This window comes from Dermacentor albipictus, chromosome 1 (genome assembly GCF_038994185.2).
Source record: "Dermacentor albipictus isolate Rhodes 1998 colony chromosome 1, USDA_Dalb.pri_finalv2, whole genome shotgun sequence".
NCBI classification, from domain to species: Eukaryota; Metazoa; Arthropoda; class Arachnida; order Ixodida; family Ixodidae; genus Dermacentor; species Dermacentor albipictus.
In genome coordinates this window covers 140652595-140675625 of record NC_091821.1, presented here as the reverse complement: position 1 = coordinate 140675625, position 23031 = coordinate 140652595, and the positions used below count along the sequence as shown (strand labels likewise).

At 41.0% G+C, this 23031-nt stretch overlaps 1 protein-coding gene across 2 annotated transcripts in view; it reads right to left on the bottom strand.

The window, feature by feature from the left end:
- The window catches only part of LOC135900045 (protein FAN-like), a 119845-nt gene that overhangs the window by 63135 nt on the left and 33679 nt on the right, over window positions 1-23031 (bottom strand). For both annotated transcript variants that reach the window (XR_010563775.1, XM_065429466.1), the window contains exons 11-15: window positions 10937-11045; window positions 10447-10540; window positions 9799-9881; window positions 4929-5008; window positions 49-139 (exon numbers count right to left, since the gene is read on the bottom strand). Coding sequence is in view for 1 of the 2 variants with exons in the window: in XM_065429466.1 (XP_065285538.1) it covers window positions 49-139; window positions 4929-5008; window positions 9799-9881; window positions 10447-10540; window positions 10937-11045 (457 nt within the window). In the remaining variant the exon portion in view is untranslated. The remainder of the gene's footprint in view (window positions 1-48; window positions 140-4928; window positions 5009-9798; window positions 9882-10446; window positions 10541-10936; window positions 11046-23031) is intronic.

The following is a 23031-nucleotide window of genomic DNA, read 5'->3' as shown; positions in this document are numbered from 1 at the left end:
CATCTCGCACTCACAAAAAGCCTACCTACACAAGAGTGACCCACTTACTTTTGCGCACCAAGTAGTAGAGCACAAAGCCAGGAGTAGAATAGTGGGATCCATACAGGAACTTGGGTTCAGCCATTTCAGCATAGCGATCCTACATAGTAAACACACTTTTAAGACTTGCATAATTCAGAAATATATTTTTTTTTATATGCTTGACAAACACACAGGCCTGTGGAAGTGTAACACACATAACAGTGCTTTTTATAGCTCAAGAAAACATAGTACAAATGCAAGGTTGCAAAGGTATGCTCTTGACCCATTTTAGCATAAGTTGTTTATACAGATACAGACATTGAAGCAACTGCTATATTTATGCTTCGACATATTTCCGAAGCACACCAGTGGCCTGACCATAGCTAAGAAATCATCAAGAGGTGGCACTTCATCTAGCAGTACATTTATATTGTCATGCATACGCTCTTGTGCTTTTTGCTTGCAACCATTTTTCCCTGGATCACTATTATCCAGTTATCACTCAGTGCAAGACACACCTACTGTAACCAAAATTGCCTGAATGTTGTTGCCGATTCTATGGCAAAAAAGTCTTGTCTAATCAGACTGTGCAATCAACCTGAATAGTGTTGTACATTCTTCAATGTATACGAGCACTAGCGATAACTCTTGAATGTGCTGCGATATATATATATATACATGAATAGTGAATATACTTGATCAGCAAGGCAAGATTCGATGACTGACCACCATGCTCACTGCAGTGGCTTTGCGTATTGCTAGTCTTTCTGAAAACAAGTTTGCAAAATAAATAGTTAAATTTTTAACTCAAATTATTGACAGTGTTTCTCGTTCTTCACCGTCCCTACAAGGTGACAATATCGTGCTCTGTGTTCATGAAACTTCTCATTCGTACCACTAGATTGCACCCATATTTGCCAACCAAATTCTAGTGATATTATTTTTGTTGTTCTATCTATCATGACGCTCCCTTGTTCGTTTTGTTGCCATCATCTAATTCAAATTCTCAGATCAATTTATTTATCTTAAAAGTACAGCGTGAAAACGGATGCCGGAGCAAGAAGTTGGTTTAAGCAGCTTGACTAGGCCCTAGAAATTGTGATGAGGCAGTAGCTACAACATATTGTCATTAACAAAAAAAATACAAAGGAATGTATAGTACAAAGGCATAGTATAAAGTACTATAACAAAGGGTATAGAGAAGAAGAAAATGTTAGTCAGTGATGCCTCTATTCCAAGTTGTCTCCGTTTGTGGAGGTGGCACATGCTGGTGATGAAACAGAAAGACAGAATTTTTTTTATTCCTCTTTCCTACCCTACATTTTGCGTCTTGCCATTGGATTCATTTATATTCTTTCACCTTGGTGTTGATTTATGAATAAGCTGCAGAGCATGGTGTCCGCTAATAATTTTAATGAGCGCTCAAGCAGCCAGGCACGGTATTGTCCAGCAGCAGTATGCTTCGCTACAGCATCGGTGGTAGGTAGAATCTTCGAAAGGCCATTTGTATCCTCGCGGGGCACTGACTTTTTTTCTTCTTTATAACATTCAGGCAAAGCACCCTGGGATTCCAACAGGCACTGGCACACATCACAACAACTACGGGAGTAAGCTCATAACAGCTATCACTGTAAAAAATCAACATTACCTCGAGTTTCATGACAGGCTTAGATGCCTGAATGCTTGCTGGCATAACTGACAGTTGCAGAAGAGTTCCATTTTCTCAGTGTTTAGTTTACTTTTTCAGTGGTAGACAGAGTGCACTAAGAAAAGCATTAAAATAACACATCACAATCTCTAGCTTCAAAACCAAGCTATTACAGTTTCCTAATTTTGCTATGCAAGCTTAGAGGTATTTCTATTGTGTTCATATAGCTCATACAACTCCAGTGAGCTTAATTACTGTGAAACGTAAATATGAGCCCTTGACTCGTGGATACATTTAAATAATCCCCACGATTATGAGAACCTCGCAAGAGCTCCTAAAAACAGCCCGCGCTAAGGAACTATAAGGCTCCCGCATAATCAGAAACAGTAAGTGCAAACTACTTCCATTCCCAAACTGCACCATGACTTGCATGGTGCAGCTTGGGATTGGAGCAATATTCTTGCATCATGCTCCGATACAAGTGAACTATGCTTGAATATACAATGTGAGAACACAAACACATTAATGCACAGGATATGATGCATGTCAGGGATGAATGATAACTTTAGCACAATAAACAGTTTTAAACAGTAACCAGCGCATAAGTACATAAAAACTTCACTGTTCACATAAAAAAAGGAAAATTATGGTCAACCTAATGCCCAAAACGCCATAAATCATACTTTCATAGTACTAAGGACAGCTACATCTTTGTTTCAATATACAGACTTGTCAGACACCTCTGCCATTGAGGACATAACAGTTCTTGTCATGCAACACATATGCTTTAGCAAATTTGAGCATTCATGTGGCACTAGAACCTTGTGGTGTAGCAAACTAGATGAAAAACCATTTGACTGAAGTAAGCAATCAAGTGATGTCCTCACTATTTAACTTGATCTTTAGACTGTCATTATGCAGAGGGCTCTGCATGCCCTCTTGTCATGAAAAGTGGCAGACACAGTTGCTGACATTTACTGCATCTCTTCAACACATGGCCGATGATTGCACACAAATTTTCTTTAGGCAGAAACAGTATGTGGCCAAGTGCTGTTCATATGGCCACATGCGCAATTCCAAAATGCTTGTGCACAGCAAATGAACTTTTTGTCAATTGCAGCCCTTCCTGTAATGTCAATAAGACAGTGTGCTACAAAGTATACTTTATACTAGCTGGCAGGTAGTGCTAAGCATCAAACAACTGAAGCAGCAAACCATACAATTTGGCCTATGGCTTGTATCATACTTGCAACACTGAGGTTATTGAACTCACTTTACTCTGTAGTGTGTAGCTTGGTTCAGTCATACAAATATCTATAAAGCAAGCTACTGTATTTGGGATGAAGAAGCAAGCGTGCAACAAGAACGTCATTATATAAAGGAACAATTTTACCAAAATTAACCAGCAGTGAACTATTCCTAATAGGTGGTCTCCTGTCTCTTTCAGCATATAGTACCAACTATGTAAGCTCATTCAGCAGCATCAGCATAAGTTTAAGCACACCCATCCAGCTAAAGTGTGGTATAATCATGTGAACTCCGCTTCTATCTACTTCATTTAACCTTTTCAGGGTCACCACTGTAGATGCATGGTGGTGGAAAGAAATCTCAAATGATGACAGTCATATATGCACGGTGGCAATCAAACTAACGTGCCTATTTGGAGTGAAGCGTTGCCTAACATCACTTCAAAGCTGCAACCTTCTGTGACTTCTAGAAAAAATCCTTATTGTGCTGCCACCTCTCAGTTTCCACCAAACTGATTTTCCATTACACTCTATGGTGTCTGGCACCGCGGCAGTTTCAGAGCATTCGCACTACACCTACCTCACTACCATATGGTCATGCCCGCGTTTATGCAATTTATAATTGGCATTCTTGCACATGCCATTTCCAGTTATGGCCATCAGGAAAACTGATGATCTATCTCGTTTCTTATCAAAGTGCTATGGCGACAAGCTTGCCCACATGGCTCTTCCATAGGCATGTGCGAGTTCTTTGTTTACAGGCAGGCACTCACAATCTGGTAATACTGATACTCATGCGCCTCTTCTTGTGAGGTGCATGAGAGCTAGTCTAGCAATTAAACAAATAATTACTGCAAGTTTCTCATTCACATCGTTTTTTCCCCCAAAAGGTGCACACTGCTGAGCTTGCTTGTAGGCGCTCACATGGCATGCCTCACTTTCGCTATGGCCAAGCACCCTATGGCCATATTCCCTAATTATACATGTCATTTTTCATTCTTCTGGCCCTTGGTCATTGATTCGGATGTGGATTGGAGGCTGCCGCACAACTGTCCTTGCTGGGATTTTATCCCAAGTGCAACACGATAAATATTGAAAGTGAAATGGAATGTTTGCAAATATGAGCCCTAGTTGTGTCAAACCTATTTAATGCATAAAAATAAATTGTGTGAATATTACCGCATTAAGAAAAAAATGTTTTATTCTAGTTTATTAATGATGTATTTAACAATAAACCATTTATAAAACTGCACACATTAAAAAAAATACCTTGTCCCTTTATTGTTGCTAAACAAAACATTTACTCGTTTTTTTCTTGCAATAAATTCCTCTGAAGAATTTAAACCTGCAATAAAGAGATGTGATCCTGCATTTCCCCAAAATTGCACCTCTTAAAGGGGTAACAGGAAAGTGTAAATTTGTTCTTAGTGTTCTCATCAAATTCCCATTCACAATAAATACAGCAACCACAACTTTCTTTATATGTGTGACAATATATCAGTGGCAAGCTGAAAATAATTCAGGTCCCTGTCATCTACAACAGCATAAAAATAATTTTCAGAACTGTTGGAACAGATTGTCTACAGCTATGATGGAACTGCCTCATCCAACAATCAAGATATCCAGAACAGTTGCTATTGAACTACACTGTTCAAAAGAGCCGTTTTAGAAAAAAGTTCCAATGTCAGAAGGTCCGACAGTATATGAATGCTAGATGCACAACTTCCATTACTCTGAAATCGGTTATTTAGGGCTGCCTTTTAATTCAACCATGTTCAAAGTTCCAGAAAGGTGCCCATGATTGTTAAAAACTTTCTTTAAAGTTGGCTAATTCAAATCAATTTTGTGTCTCCTAAGGGTTGTATCAAAGAAGTTTATTTCTGTTTAATATGGGCAAAATACAAAATTTTTCCTTCTTTTTCAGAACAGTTTTGCAAACTTTGAAGATTGCTCAACAAATATCAAAATTTTGATAGAGTAGTGTGGTACAGCAGTGTTGTCAGAAGACTTGCCTTTAATTTCTTGAGACGTTTTTCAGACAGTGCACCTAATGGCCGGGACAGGTCTCTGTAGCTTGCACTATTGCTCAAGTCTGCAAAACAGCCAAGAACCCTACAGCTGCACAGAATTGCTACTAAACAGCATGATTAGCAAGCAAATACCCCCATTGCCTTGCACACAGGCTAATGGAGCATCTAACGCTTCTAACACCCTTCGTAAGCATGCATGCAACATATAATTGCTTTACAGAGAAAAACAGAAACAAATGAAGGAAGAAATAATAGGCTGTTGCTTCTTGTACTACTTCAGAACACCACTGATACACCTTTCAGAAGACCAGAAAAAATTAAAGTACACAAAGAGGAAATGTATGACTAAACTGTAGCACCACATCTCTTTGATAGGCTTTTTTTTTTTAATAGTCACACAACTTCTATAGGAACATTATGGGGAAACAGCGCGAAAAAAAAAAAAAAACAAGACAAGAAAGATGAACAGGACAGCCGCTGCTCCTGTTCATCACCTTGTCTCACTTTTATCACGCTGTTTCCCCATAATGAAGTCATACCAACAAGCTCAAGTTCAGACTCTAATTCTATAGGAAAGCTTCATGTGTGACACAACGTAACCACAATGCAGTGCAATGTCATTTAGAGGGCAATAGCTGTAGGCCAGAGGAGGCTAATATGCACGCAAATTTATGCAAGCTGTGTAAGGTTTCTTAATGCAGTTTTACAGAAGACGGTACACGACATGGTGCATTCAATGAACAATAACAAATGGCACAACTCTTTAAATCCAAAACAACCTGAAGCACACTAAAGATGGGTATTTCAATTTGATTACCCTTAGCAGCTTCCAAACATATTCATAACTTAGCCCTGCCTTTAGCAGATGCAGTTGCCGAAGAAGGGAAAAATTCTTGTGATGTGACACTAGTCACTAAATTGTAACGAAAGTGAGAGCTCTGCATTCAATGCGCTTCTAACAGTGTTTAATTTAAAGAGCCATGTCATACGAGCTCATTAATTGAATGTGCTGCTGATTGTGCTGTCTTCTTTAACACTACAGTAGGAAGTATAAACATCGCAGCTTTGTGTGAATATGTGCACAAGTAAGACTACTCTGGCTGACGGCTAGTGCCCTCCCAACCCTTTATGAATGGTACATATAAAATACTCGTAAAAATTATGGGTTCTCATTCTAAATGTGCAACGCACGTCAGGAATCAGCATAATCAATGAAAAACAAAAAAAATATTTTGTGGAAGCTTTTCCAGCAATAGAGAGGAAACACCAGGCAGAAAACAGGAAGTGGGCTTCATCCCAAGCCACTTATGGCTTCGTTTGAAATTTGTACAGACAGCTCTGCTCATATGTGAACAATAGGCAAGACATTTCATTTGCCTTACATCATGTGTGCAATGCCATTGCAGTTGGAGGTGTTGCATTGCTCTGTCTCTCCTGACTGTGCTGTCAAAAAATTTGAAGCGCATGCCAAACTTCTCCCTCCTCGTTTGTTCCTTCCTTAAATCAACAAATGGCGCTTGCTGCCTGCCATTTAGCGTTGGCCGAAATTATTTAGCCAGAAACTTCATACTAAATACAGAAACTTGTCAAGAAAAGAAAAATTTTTGGTATGTTGCTTGTAGGCAAAACTCGTCCATAAAAGGTTAATGACTCTGCACAGTTGGGCAGCCCCATAAAGTTCCACCACAGATATTTCATGACTAGAGAAAAAAAAAACTATTAAAAGGACTCTGGCACTACCAAAGAGAGATGCCGTCAAGCCATGTTTTTTTTTTTTTTTAAGTAAAGGAACCTACTAACATTTCTAAGCACTAAAACCAGACCATTAGATACATAATGTGTTGCCTTAAAATCAGCGCTTAATATTACACCATCATAGACAACAAAAGAACATGCCATTCTATTGAAAATTATGCTTTTTTCTTTTGTTCTGTGATGCGAAATCCACACCATCTTTCATGTCATGGACAGAATTAAACCAGTAACAAATGTAAATTGTTCAAGCTCCTTCAAATGTCTCAGATGAGCACTTTAATGAAACAACTAAGAGAGAAGGATGCAACAGAGGAAGCAAGTGTTGCAAGTTGCACACCTAAAACCTGCTGGCCATAATGAAAACTACCTGTGTGGAAAAAAGAAGTGAAACTACAGCATGACAACTTGTAATAGGCAGTGATGAGACACTTCTCTCATATGAGGGGATGAGCAGTTTGCAGAGTGCTGCCACAGACAAAATGTCAAGAACTACCTCAAAGTTGGTGAAGTACAGCTTCTTAACTTATTTCCCGGTACAAAATGTTCTTAAAAAAAAAAAGAAAAATGTTGCGGAAAGAAACCTGTCTAAGGTGGTGTCCTTTCACACTGAAGATATATTTACACCAAGTTTAAAAGTATCATAAGTGGCTCTTTGAAGACTAAATAGATAAAAATTTGACCTCACTGCCAAAGATCTTGTCTTTTTCTCTTTCTTCACTTATTCCTCAAGCAGGAGTTGATGGGCCAGTTGGGTTGAAATATTTTGGAAGCGTTGTGCAAAAAAACAAGACACAAGAACACAAGAATGTCACAGGCACTGTATTAACAAGTGAATGTCTATTGCTCAAGGTTCAACAACATATTTTCTGTTTATTGCTCTGTAATGCTCTGCCTGTATATATATTGTTAGATTTTGAGCGATAAGCATTCAGAAGTTAATAAAATGGTCACAATGTTCATTTTTGTGTTCTTGTATTGTTTTTTTGTGAGCACTGCTGCTCAGGTATTGTTTTCCATCAAGGCAATGACATTCATGATTGTATACTTAACACTTCTGAAAAGCTGCCCCCTCCCCACCTGCCTCACTGTTCACACAACCAAAGCCGACTTCAGGCCATGAGCCTGCATTGCAGGTCTCATTGTATTCTCAGCATTTCAAGATTGTAAATGTTGATGATGGCCCTTGCCCTCTGAAGCTTTGCAGTACTGGCACTGCCAGTGTTATCACTGCATGTAAGAAGGAAGCCGCAGTCTGCAACCACGTGGGAGAAATTTGCCCCACATCACCAGCAGTAGCTGCAGACAGCTACTAGAGAATAAGCCCAGGATTAGACTGGCATTCCAGTTCTTTATTAACATGTGTTCACCAGAAGCACTGTACCAAAACAGAGGGTGATCATTTATGTGTAGAAAAATGAAAAGTTCGTTTTCAAAAGTAAGTTTGCTTGCGACTATTACCTAGTTTTCTATTCATAAATCTATCTGTAATTCTGTAGAATTCTCACAACCTTTGTTATGCAAACGATGATGACGATGATAATGTCACAACTGTGTGGCCTCTCATAAGCAGTATTATTCTAGCTATGCATCAGCAGCAATGAGTGTCAGCAAGAAAGTATACCATGGGTCCTTCATTTTCGGTTATTATATATTTTTTAAAATTCATTGTAGGGGAAGTGAGGGGGGGTAAAAATCTGGTGTTATTTAAAAAAAAGAACAAGGTGAAATCAGGGTTTTTGCTGCCTGGCCGCCCAAAGTTGAGATTTTCTTGGTAACTTCAACAAATAATTAACATGCATAATGGTCTTTTTGGACACAAATGTACTTAAGCAAAATCCCTCACGAGAGCATTAATGTCACAGCTGCTCGCAAGTCATGTGATGAACTCATTTATGCAAACCCTCATTGGCAGGCATTACTTATACTTTCAAAAGAAACAACATAAACAAAAACGACAAAGAGAGATGTGTTTGGCAATCTCTACTTTGTTCTCTGCACTTAATTAAACAAAGGAAAAAAGCATAGTGCATACAGGCATGCTTTGCAAAAGGCAAGATTCTTTTTCTTCTATTACAAACCCATGTTGATGTACATTACCAAATGAATTTTGAGCTTTTCTGTGTCCATCACAGACATGTCAGGCCTTTCATACTTGTCTATCATAGTCCTGTTTTACTACTTTGCGCCATATGCTCTTGCAATAAAATTCTTGGAATATCAATTAGGCCGATCTGCCACCCTTCTTTGAATGTAACATAGTTGAGTAAAAGTCTTCTTAATGTCAGCGCTGCGTGCACTTACTAGCACATTACTGCAGTTTACATTTATGCAATGTGCGGGAAATGCAATGCGATGGGCCATTGTCATATTCATGTAAATGCAGCTACTGAAAAATCAACACGCTATCGTTCACCAAAGACCAGCAGACACTCAATATATTACACATACCAGTTTCCACTTGAGTGTTCAGTGTAAAGGAAGCAATACTGTATTCATTTATGAATAACATTACTAATATACCTTGACTATTAGTTTTGTAACAATGATGACTACTGAGTGCAGAAAAGCTTAAAACGATATGGACATCAAATATCAGAGCAAACGGTGACACATCTCTCTTTTGACCCTATTTGCAAGACTGGGGAGTGGCTGCTGACATATTTTATTCAATACATCCTATCAATTAATAACTGGCATTGCTGGGTTTACAGCTCAGGTTGCACATTACAGAATTCCAAGCATGGTTACTTTTTTATTTTTACTGATTCTGATTCAATGAGTAATGAGTACAGTGGTCTTGGTAACATGAAGGAAAGCAGGTTAAAGGTGTGCACTTCCTGCAAACTGAACACTAGCATGCTAATTTTTTAAAAATAAAATGGCAACTAAACATGAAAAATTGAAGAGCTTGGTGAAAATATAAAAGTTCACTGTTATGAACACACAAATGTAATAAAATATGCAAGTCTACACACTGACATAGCAGCTCATTACAACTAAAATCAGCATAACTAGCAAACTTCAATCCACATTAACTTTATATTTTGTGGTTATTGCTCAAAGAAAAAAAAAACAATAAACTGAATTGACATCATACCTAAAGTATTGCTCTTGTAGTCCCCTATTACCCATGGGAACACTGGATACTGTGTGAGGTCATTAAAACTGCGATCAGCCAGACTGTAATCAAGGGTGTAGAATAGGTTATACTATTGCAAGGAACATGCGCAAATTCACTGAAAAGCATACAAGCATCAAATAGAGGTTACAATTTGTAACAACCGTTTATCATGTACAACAAGCTAATAAGAAAAGCGCAATGTATTAAGTCCAAAACTGCACAATAGCTTCAGTAAAGCACACATTATGCAAGGTTACATGTGCAAACAAGGTGATAAAAATGTCTTTACAGCTTGTGCATCAATAAAAGATGCAGACATACAAAAGAATGAAAAGTTGAAAAATTATGGGGTTTTACATGCCAAAATCAAGATCTTACTATGATGTACGCCGTAGTGGGGGACTTCGGAAATTTGGACCCCTTGGGGTTCTTTAACGTGCACCTAAATTTAAGTACGCAGGTGTTTTTGCATTTCACCCTCATCAAAATGTGGCCGCCGTGGCCGGGATTCAAATCTGCGAACTCGTGCTTTGCAGCCCAACATCATAGCGACTAAGCAACCACAGCGGGTAAAGCATGGAAAGCAATTAAATATTACAGAAATTCTACTTCCACAGAACGCACCTGTTGATATAAAGCAAGTAGTCGTAATTAGAAATGACTCCATTCTGCCAAAGCAACGTCATGTTCTCTTGACCAGAGTCTTCAAGATTTAATGCTGCAAAACAAAACAAAAAGAGATCACAGCACCATTAATAGCAATAAGACCACATCAAATATGTTTGTTGGTCATCATTATTTTTCTAGAAAAGTAGCTTTAGTACTATGGGTATATCAACACTTACCCCAATTTATACAGTTCAGAATGCAGTCATTAATTTCTACAACTATCGACACAATGGCTTTGCTCACTGCCGAGTGCAACAGGAGAATCAAGGACTGTATACGAAACTGTCAGGAGGCATACAAGAGTACTTAAATGCCTTCTTATGGTAATGCTCCAGGTAAAGTGCCACATGGTAAAGTTGCAGCTGCAACATCACCTTTACTTTTTCTAATGTCAGCAGTCTATCTGAAATAGTATGGTGAGCCATAACTAGGAAGATGAGTTTACCTTCTTGATTCAAAAGTTGCTTGTAAAGTTCATCTCGCTCCTGCTGTGTCTTGAAGGAAAGGAACAGGTGCTTAAGCACAGAGCTCTCCGAGCAATAAAGCTCTAGGCCCTAAAAATTAAACCACAATGAATCACTTACCACTTTCAAAAACAACATACAAGGCACTGTGCACATATCTGAAACCCTTACGTGCGTTTCATAGGAGCATAAACATCTAAAATTACCACACTGTTTTACTATGCACACATGAAGTGTACAGTAAAATCTCTCATATAGTACAAGCCGAGATTTGGGGATAGCGAAAAGGCAAATAAAAAGTTTTCATTCACGTATAATACGAGTGAGGCAAACTCTTATGAGAACGCCAAAGTGCTCCCAGCAGAGCAGTTGCCAATATTCTCTGCAGCTAAAACCACCTTCCTCTTGAAGGCAGTCGAGTAGTGCTTTTGTGGTCCCGACGTTTCGCTGCTTCACTACGGAGAAAGAAATGCAATTTCCTGATAGCATGAATTTCACGCAGTTGGCACGCTGGCTTGTATTCCGCCAAATTGTGCATTCGCTTGCTATGTTAGCCTGTTACGACGGCCAAACCTCCACTGTCTCTAAATGGCATCTCCTGTACGGTACGGGACGATGAGAATGATGGTAACCATGAAGCAATAACAAAGCCAAAACTTTGAGCCTGATTTTTTTACTGAAACTTGGTTTTGAATCCGGATACAGTAATGACGCGGAAATTTGGGACACCAATAATTAGAAAAATCCTCGTACTATACGTGGGTTTTTGCTGGGTTTTTATTTGGGTAATGTACCATTTGCCCAAAATGTTAACAGAGCATGGGTGACATGAGAAACATATTTGGCAAGCAGCAATGTTAACTAGATGAGGACAAAGGAAAGGATCACAACACAAGTGCGGCCTCTCAACTAAAAGTTCATTCGAAAATGACATGAATATATAAAAGAATGCCAACTTGGCTACGATGTATGCATAGAGCCAGTTTTGAGAAATACATAGTGGGAATAGGGCATAAACTACATTGTGGTTCTAGATGACAGTTTTCTGTACTGCATCTTAGGCAGCGAGAAAGCATATTATTAGAAAGAACTGCTGACCTATAAAACAATGTCAAGCTGAAACAACATAAACGAAGCCAGTGGCAAAAAGTGAAATGCAGGGTAGGAAATAAACGAAAAAGGTATGTCTTCACACTTCATCACTGAGGACGCCATGTACACGTCCTGCAGCTACCGGGAGATGATTTGCCAAAACGCGAGAACAAATGGCAGTAGCTGCTGAGGGAAAGTAACATTGAAAGCTATTATTCATTATCATGCCAGTGGATTTTGTTGAAAAAATCTGGCGCAGACTGGTTATGATGATCTTCAGAACGGTGTAGTGGGTTGACATGCATAGACTACTGCAACCATACGACGTGCTCGAACAATGGCTCATTGCAAATGCTGAGAAATAGATACTTATGGCTTTTTACTTGCTTCAAATGTAGAAGTGCCCAAGCACTCTCGCATTCTGCAAGGCGTGTATTTCACACAAAACACCCTTTTAACATCCTGAAATTAATGAAATGGTGCTAAGCGTGTTTTGCTAATGAATGCACCAATTTAAAAAAAAATTTCACAGAATGTAGAGGTGCAAAATGGGTATTTAAACATCCAATCCACCCTCAAGTGTGTAATTTTTCAGAGTGTGTAGATTATTCATGGAAGCTGCATTGAACTGCAGTAGTGTAGCAAGGGGGTGGCACACTGGGCATGTGTCTTAATATAGTTTCATAGCTGGCTTTCTGTCTACCACGCCTACCCATCAGGCTGTTTGCCTAGCTATGACTGAGTATACAGTCAAACCCGGATATATCAAACCTGAAGGGGATTGCAGGAAAGTTTTATATAATAGGTAATTCGATATATAAAATAAAATTTTACACAAAAATTTTCAAAGGGAGTTCAATGCTGTTCGTAGTATACAATAATTCGTTATATGTTAGTTCGATATATCCAGGTTCGACTGTAACACCTTTTCCTCAACCACTGGCAAAGCCGTTAATGCAATATGTACTGCTTCGTCTCGTGGCTTTATTCTCACTGTGCTTTATCGTTGTTTTAAAGTTGCCAAAGTTTTTTTTAATGTTTTTCTCACACCCCTTTATATGTGTGCAAAGAAGTACTACAGTAAGGCAAGGGCGATTCCCAAACGCAGGCGATAGGTGAGATATCCACTGTTTTTAAGCCTACCTTTTGAAAAATTCTGTTGAAAAGCTGAACATGGGTTTCACTAGAGCACGGACTTGGACGAGCTCGATATTCATGATCATCTAATAAAAGTGCATAAAACAAGTTACAAACACAGAAGAGCAGCACTGTGTATGCCTTTATGTTCATTCCTCATTTTGCACGCTGCTATAGATGATCATGAGTACAAGTAATAATTCATTACTCAAAAAGTCATACACGGTGCTGCTCTCCTATGTTTGTAACTATGTTGTAATTATTGCATACATGCAATTATTAAATGGAATAATTTGTGAGAATGAGACCACAATAATTTAAGTATGACTTATTTATTGGAATACTTCTGTATGTATGAGTATGACTCATTTATTGGAATACTTCTGTATGTATGAGTATGACTCATTTATTGAAATGATAAAAAAAGGAAATGAACTAAAACTGCATCTGTTCAGTACATATACAGACACCACTATTCTCACGTGTCACAGTTTCTGTCACTCACTCATCTTATTGCTTTCTTTCAGAACATTATAGTAAAAATGTTTTGAAACTATGTTTATGCATTTTCTCACAAATGAATTTTTCTGAGCAATTATGAAGGTTATGAGAAATTTTTAAAGGCATCTATTTTTATCCAAAACTCATTCTTCTAACTTAGTGTCTGGATCTGACAGTGGTTAGAAAAGAGTGGTGGAAACCAGGGTGCCAAGATTGGCAAAGATGGCGCCAGCGTATACTGGCGTTAGAGCGTACTAGAACTATTAGGTGGCGCGACCGAAGTCAGCACACCTCGTACATTTGTGTCCCCAATTTTGGAGAAAGTAGCAATGGCGCTGGCATCGCACACTCTTGAAGTAAGTTGGCGTGCTCTGACCTGTAATGCATGTGTGTGTGCGCACACGCGACCTCTGCCACATATTTGTGACTCAAATGAAAAAAAAAAAAAAGACACAGCGTTTAAATCACTGCTATGTACCCGGGTGCATGACTGGGTACACTCACACGGACCAAGGCCGCAAGGTATTGCTTTTGAAATCTCCAAGAGATGAAAAGTGACAACTTGTGTGGGAGGAAAATCTGTGCAGACTTGATAAGCCCCTCGACGCCAATAGTACTGTTTGTGAGCTTCACTTTGAGCCTTATTTGATCCTGAGAGACTATGTGCACATAATTGACGGAACAGACGTTCGAGTGCCAAGAGGGAAACCAACTCTCTGACTTGATGGGGTGCCTACTAGGTTGCTGAATATGCCTTCATATCTAGGTAACCAAGAAAACACCGGAACTGCAGCCGCTGATAAAATGGCATCAGTTCGTGTCTGACAATGACGGTGAAATTGGTTGCATTTAAGAGGGAATGTTGAATTAAAGCAACTGTGTACAGCGGAATCTGTACTCTTCACAGAAACCCACGAAACTGAGAACAAAGAAAAAAACGAAGCAAAGCTTATAAATCTGTAAATTTACTTCAGAAAAGAATATCACAGTTGTGTAAACTGCATCTGTTAGAGTTTCTGGAGTGGACAAATGTGACATATACCGTATTTGCTCGCATAATGATCATACTTGCGTAATGATCGCACCTCTCAATTTTGCAGTCAAAATTCGATTTTTTAAAAAATTTCCCGTGTAATGATCGCACCCCAAACTTGCCGCAGCGATATGTCGTGTGCCAAGTCTAGCTAATAATGACTGTGCTTACCATCTGTGGAATGCTACACGAACGACTCTTCATGACAAACCAAGCGGTCTGCACGCACCAAACATTCTTAAGTAGATGCCTCATTTCATTACTTTCCGCACTTCCATGGCTAAAAAAAAGCTGCAACCAAACTTGCCTTTATTATGTGTAGGCTTTATAATGGTTGTGGTCAATAACAAAAAAAAGGCACCTTTCGATTCTTCTCACCTGCACTCGTGGGCACGCAACAAATTGCGAGCAGCAACGATAGTAGCCACGTTTACATTGATACGTTAAACATGTACCCTATTCGTACGCTGACGCTTGTAACACAGCTAAGATATTCACCCATCCTTAGCGAAAACGTGCCGTATCAGGATAGTAGTGAAGACAGATGCCACAGTTTCCGCAGCATGCCGGCCATGTGTTTCTATGTCACTGGCAGCTAAGCGCGCCCATCTGTTTCTGTCCCCTCAAAGTGGACATGGCTAGGTTATTGCCACAAACTTGCCGATATTAACGATATTATTCATTACTGATACGGAAGAAACTGTTTCAATGCAGGTAATGCACTCACGAGAAGAAAAAAAATTGTGTTCGGCACGTTCGGCTTGCTCCATCGGCCGCCATTTTTGTTTTGGTGTCCCGCAGCAAATGCGGGACGAAAAAGATTTAGTTTTCCTTTCGCGGGACATTTAACCCGCGTAATGATCGCACCCCTGTTTTTGCGTTAATTTTTCTGACAAAAAAGTGTGATCATTATGCGGGTAAATACGGTAGTCAAAAGCCCATATAATGAAATCTTGCAACAATGAAATGCTCGCAACAATGAAGTATTTCCGTATCCCCAGCGAACGCTCATAGGATTCAATGCATTTCATACCTCTCGACAATAAAATGTTGCTTTACTACAATTCCACATGACAAAATTTGCTGGAACGTAATCCCGCATATTACGCACTCGCGGAAGGCTAGCAGTCTCTGAAATGTGCTCAAAGATGATTGCTTTGCACCAAAATCGCGTAAAATAGCCCGACATTACACTTGCATGGGTACCGCCATTTTTGTTTACAAAAATAACCAAGCACTGGAAGCGATCGTGTGCACTGGAAACACGTCATGGCCGCTATCTTGTTTGTTGATCACCCATTTGAAGCGGCACATATGTTGCTACCGACATGCAGTGATGGTTTTTGCATACCTAGTGCAGTGTGTAATGTGCGCCTCGGTGAGAAAAATGCTACAAAAACAAGCAAATACACGTCCCACCGACGTGGAATTGTTTATGGTACTTGACATGGCAGTTGCAGCATGGAGTGCCATGCATCGGGCCGTGATTGAGCGATCGTCTGGGAATACGCATCCTTTGCTTTAAGAATGCTGGTTTTAGTGCCACCCGACAGGCACTGCGTGCGGATTCGGCGCCGGACGTAGATTTGCGGGTAGGGGCCGTAATCTCGATCGATTGCCTTTGGGAATACGAGATACGATCACTTACACGCTCAGCACCGGATGTGTTGGGGCCTACGGGCGACAGCATGTGCTGGAGAAATGCTGCAGCATGCGTGGAGAGCTGCTTCTCTGCGTCCGGTGCCGAGTTACGCAAAATCTCTCAAAAGTGATCACATCTCCGAAAACACATGCGGCACACCTCATACTGTCGGCAATGCGGTTGACATGTGTACTTGTTAATCTTTCTCGGTTGACCGCTTTTCAAATGTTAAATGTTATCACTCAGTGCAAGAGGTGCCAGCATGTATTGGAAGTTTCTTTAATGTTATCGATGGTACTAACCATTATCTGTTGTCACCGAACCTTGTGTAATCTGATTGCATGAGTGATGCAAATTGTGTAGTACTTTCTGGAAGACACGCGGGCACCAGAGAGTACACAAGAACGTTCAACGAGTGATAAAAGCTGACGTGCTTGACCCATTATTCAGATTTCGACGATTGCCGACTGTGCTCGCCGCTATCGTTGTGCTTTGAGTGTAACTTGATTTTGTGGGCACAGGTTTGCCCAATAAAAAGTTAGTTAAGCTATTCACAGTTTTCCTGCTGTGTTTTTTTACCATCACTACTATGTGACAATATCCTCGAGCAAGCTTGGCAAAGTACGCTAACTTAATTTTGACAGTAAGGCTTTGTTCTGTGACGCTTTACCTACCTGTGCTGGCTCATTTCGCAACAACGAAATTCTCGCAAAAGCTAATCTTTTTTGCATTCCCCGCCGATTTCGTTATTGCGAATTTCAACTGTATATATAACAGCTTAGAACAAATATTTACAATGTTTACAAAGACTTTTCAAAATGCCTTGACAGAAATTATGGGTATATTTCAGAGCAGCGTATTAGTGCATCCAATTTTGCACGCTGTAGATGTCCCAGTAAATTATTGCAATATAAAAGTTCATGACATTTTATTTTAGTACCGAGTTAAATTTGATGCTTGTCTTTGTTTAGTTCCACAATATTTGTATGAAAAAGATTGGCAGTATTAATGAAAATTCTCCTTCCCACAGTTTCATCATTTGAAAGTTTTCCTTCAAGATACAACAAACCCCGTCCAAAACGGTGCAGTGGACGCCAAGTAAATTGATCTTTCTTTTCGCATGCATTTAGGTAGAGGGTAAGTGTAAGCTTCTTACAGTTAAAAATAAGGATTCTAATAACAGACAATATCCACTAATAGCCTTTGGCAGAACTGCATCAAAATTACAAATTAATATGCAGTCATTGCAATACTGCTCACACGTTCCGCTGAGCTCATACAATGCGTTTTGTACAGAAAACTGGCTAATAAACAGGCAATAAAATGAATGACGAGCCTTGATCGCTCCAATAGTGATGTTTGATCCAACTTGCAAGCACGAGCTTAATAATACAGTTTTCTAGGATAATGTTATATATCGCGCTTCACCACAGCCAGTCATGTTACAAACCTCCTGCGCGTCATAAAAACATCTTTCTGAGACTGCTAGGCGCTCGCTCAGGGCAGATTAATGGTAGCTGGGACAGTCACGCAGTTCATTTGCGATGAAACATTCATTCTTAGGTTCTTTTTGTGGAAACTCTCCGTTTCTGCAAACGCACCGGCAAGCAGTAGCCTGCAAGGCCGGGCGATGCTTTCAAAAGTGGTTGACTACAGCACTGCCGTTTCTTTTCTACACGAAAGGCCCTCTCCACGGCAGCCGGTTGCGCCACTCAGAAGTATTCTAGTACACTCTACCAGCGTATCTGGAGCTTGTTGCTCGGTTTCTCTCACCCGTTGTTAAACAAATTTGATGAAATGACTACACTTAATATATTTGAAAGCTCCCACAATAATATTTACACTTTTGCAGAATGTGCAAGTTTATTTTTATTCTAAAAATTGTGCCTTACACGCGAAATGCGAAGGTTGTGGCTTCGGTTCCCACCTGCAGCAAGTTGTTTTTTCATCCACTTTAATTTCCATTACTTTATCGTTTCTTTATTTCATTTATTAAGCACAAGTAATTTCCCCTATGTTGTCCTTGGTGTCAGTGTTTGTTGGCTTCTTATGATATGAATATTAAAAATCGGGCCCCTCGGTTAACCCCCTTTCTTCTCATGCCTTACTTATTGTTAGACAAATTTACGATCGTGAGTTTGCCAAAACTTAGAAAAGTATGAATATTACTACTGCTCTCGAAGTTAATATCGAATAGCATAATATCTGAAACTACTATTCGAAAATTTGAATATTTTCACAACACTAGTAATGATAGTCGGCATGCTGTCTTCGTTGGAATATCATCTGCTACTACATGATCTGCCGTTTCTTTGTCTCACTGGCTCAATGTCAAAGCCAAATGCCTGTTCTTGCGAGACCTTCATCAGCAGAGCAAAAACCTTTACTGGAACTTAAGTGCACATTGGTGCCAACTTATGTTGTTGTCATCCAGGCCCAACTACTCTCATGTGGAAAAGCTAATGAATTGTTCATAGGTAAGTATTGCTATGTCCATGCACACACAAACATGTCCAGTTGATGTTGTGCGATTGAAAAACTAAGTAAAACCTTTATATAATGAGCTTTAATATCATAAAATTTTTAATATAACAAAGTATTCAACTTCTCATAACCGCCTGGGTGTAGAAGGCCATGTATTTAGAATCTCAATATAATGAAATTTCACTGCTGCTGCAAAGGAACACTGAGACAATAAATCGAAATTTCCACGGACGCAGATGGTCAAATGACTGAATTACAAGCGGCTATTTGCAAACACACCTCTCAAATCGTGCGCTAGACGACAAGAGCGACCAACCGCCAAAGTGGTGCCGCATCATGTTCCATATAGAGTCCAAGTACGATAAGATCTGATGGCGCCTGTCAGGATTGAGGGCTCAATCCCATCGCTCGTAACCCGTTGTCAAGATTGGAGTCCGGCATGAATTCGAAGGTAGCTGGCCCATGCCGTCGTCCAACTTATCCACGCTGAGGACGTTGATGAAGGGAAGGATTGCTTCTCATCGAGAACGAGGAATAAGGGCTTATTTACAGTATTTACATGCAGTTCATCAGTCTAGCATGACTGCGAGAGAAAGTACGTCAGTCTAACACGACTGCTTGAGAGAGTGTCTCAGTCTAACATGACTGCTTAAGAAAGTGTATCGAGCATCCACACAACAGCCGTTTTTAAACACTCGGTCCTCCCCCGATTCCAAGGTGGCGGAAATGTTCGTCCAGTCATCGTAAACACGCCACCTCTCCGCCGGACGGTTTACACACACACACACGCACACACACACAGGTTCTCGGTCTGAAACCGACATCACACGAATTTTGTAGAACTCGGAGCGAACCCGGGTAGTGCGCCCAGGTAGCACATTGTCTTGCGTCTTGGTCGGCGCATGGGAAGGAGCCTTGAACTGCATTCCCGTGGCAACTCCCCCACTCATAGCAGGTCAGGTCCGCGTTGGGGGGTTTGGTAACAATAGTTGGCCCGCTGAACTCATTCAGTCACAACGGCGACGAGGCTAGAGCGTAATGGTGGCGGTTTAAGAACAAAGCCTCCTTTGTCAAACGCATCCTAGTTGAAGCGACGGAGAGTGGAGGATGCGCGTATTGTTCTCGACACAAAGTCGACTTAGTCACGCCGTGGCTAAAGGTTGGCGGCGGCGCTCCAGGAAACAATGATGCCCACAGTCGCAACTGGCTGGCGAAACTTGCACTGCAGCTGGCCGTTCTTAACACGCCCTGCGCACTGCGTGCGTTAGGTGCGAGTGAAAGTTTGCGAGGGTGAGACGGAAGATGGTGGCTTCACGAGTGCTGCCTTCCCGCGTGTGCAAAGTGAAAGAGGGGGAGAGGAGCGAGATTACGGTAATGCGATCAAGTGCGCGCGAGGGGGCGGAGCGAGGGGCAAGTTGGCGTGTGTCTAAATTTTCGGCGTGCATCATAGCCATGACTGCACATGGCAGTAAGTGTGGCTGGGTGCCTACGCAGCCGTGCACCCTGATTTGGAGGTACTAATCTGCCGCATGTGAAAAAAGTGGATGTGCTGAGATGACATGATACCATGCAAGCTGTCGTACCGTGTGTTTAATATTTAAGTTGTGCAAGCTTGAGTTTCGGTGACCCGTCGGAGTGAGAGGCAGACGTAGCATTCGCTCCCGGCTGCCAGTGTTTTTCCTGATAGCATCGTCCCAGTGCGGGCAACACTATCAACTCCGGGGGCATGGTGCATGTGAAAGTGTGGCTGGCTTCGCTTATTTCGTGCCGCCGAGAAGATATCGTTGACGTAAGTGGCATGAAACCGTATCATTCTGCGCCGACTCTCAAATTTATTGAAATCGATTGTTTTCTCATTCAAATTTGCTTTTTTCGATTGCCCAAGAGTTCAGATAAGTCTGTGGCCCCTTTCCGTGTATGTTTTCATGTAAGAAAAATCGATAGGCAACTGTACTTATTTGTATAAAAGGTTGAATTTCAATAGAATGCATTACGACTGCCCCGCAGAGCAATGCCTCGTACTGATATAAAGCTGGCATTGAAAACCATGAATTGCACAGCGTACCTGTGTTCATTTGATGCAAGCCTTGCCAACCTCATAACGCTTTTGCGGAATAGCGATAATGTACTTCATTTGAACATTCAAAAAGTCTAACATATTCATATAGGAAATTCAGACGGAACAAAGTTTGAGGGCAGGAGTTTAAAAATGTGCAAGTCAACCATTGTAAACATGACATGGCACTAACAATGGAACTATAATGAGGACTTAAGTCATGTATCAAAGTATCTTAGGATACAAATGGCAAGTATAATATTGCATACAATAAATGTACTAATATTAACACATCTTCGTAAAGAACCCACTGTTTATTTCCTAGCAGTGTAAACGTGGTGTTTGCCGGTCAGCACCGCACAAAGAAGCTGCAGGCTCCAGGAAGCGTGCTACAGCGTGCATTGGCCAGGAGGAAGCCACTCCCTGCTTTGAAGCAATGTGATACACCGCCTGTGCCCGCCAGGGTACCACTACTGTGCAACGAGGAGGCGTCAATTGGGTAGTGCATCTTTTTGCACAGCTTAACAACGTCAGTTGCAGGACAGTGTTGTTTGGTTCTTTTTGAACTCTCCATTTTCTTTAATGGCATATTTATATATAGTTAAACCTCGAAATAATGAAGTTGGCAAAATCGGCAATTTCCTTTGTTATATCATAATTTCGTTGTATTGAAATTCAACCCTTAATGCAAATAAGTACAGTCACCGATCGATTTTTCTTACACGGGAAGGGGCTGCAGAATTTTCCGAATTATCGGGCAATCGAAAAAAGCAAATTTGAATGAGAAAGCAATTCATTTTGATGAATGTGGGAGTCGGCAACAAATAATACGGTTTCCTGCCACATCAATATCTTCATATCGTTGGTACGAATGATGTGAAGCCAGCCACGCTTTCGCGGGCACTCCACCCCCATGACTGATAGTGTCACCCGCACTAGGACGACGATATCATGAAAAGCGCTGACAGCAGGGAGCGAATGCTTCATCTGCCTCTCGCTCCAGCAGGTCCCTAAAACTCGATATTACGGAACCTCCAATACTAAACACGTGGGAAGACCACTTACATGATGCCACGCCGTCTCGGCAGGCCCACTCTTTGCACAAGCGGTAGATTACGTCTAAAGCAGGGTGCGCGGCTGCGTATGCGCTCAACCGCACTTACAGCCATGCGCAGCCACGGCCAAGACGTGCGCCAACTTAGCCCCCCCCAATCGCCACGCTTGATCGTGTTACCACAAGCCTGCTCCTCTTCCCTCTTTCCCTTTGCTCACGTGGGAAGGCGGCACTTGTGAAGCCCCAATCTTTCTTGTCTCACCCTCGCACACTTCCCCTTGCACCGAAAGCACACAGTGTGCAGGGCGCGATAGGATCTTATCGTGCTTTGACTTCATACACAACATGATGCGGCTCCACTTTGGTGGTCGCTCTTGTTGCGTGGCCGGCGTGCAATTTGAGAGGTACGTTTGCAAGCAGCCACTTGTAATTCAATCATTTGCCCATTTGCGTCCACGAAAGTTTCAAACATTTACTGTCTTTACGGCAGCAGTAAAATTTTACTGAAATCGCATACAAACACACTTCGTTATAATGAGGTTCTAAATGCATGGTGTTCTATGGACAAAAGGTTATGAAAAGTTAAATACTTCGTTATATAAAGAATGTCACTACTTGAAGTTTGTTATATCGAGGTTTAACTGTATATTATTTCTCCCCTTCTAGGTGAAAACTGGATGTCCGTAATAGTCCGGTGGCTTGATTGGACAACCACTGTGAGTTGTGTGTGGTTGTGATGCCACAGTGTCATTTGCTGTTCCAGTTGCCTCTGCACAAAGGCTCGGTGCATCTCTTGGCGGCTCTTGTGCCTCCCTCCCTTCCAAAATCTGTGGCACCGGCTGCGCTGTATGCGCATGTGGTTCACTGTTCGGGCTTGGAAATCTCCACATGGGATTCACTGTTCTTCCGTGATGTTGATCTGCAATGCATGCGCTCTGCCAGATACGACCACAGTGATGCCTGTGTAGCCGTTCGTCAGGCATCTTCAACAGGAACGAATGCACTCTACTCTTCTGCTTGGATCCCGACTATTGTAACGCAGGAGTTGCACGGAAGTTTCATAGATAGACTGGTTGC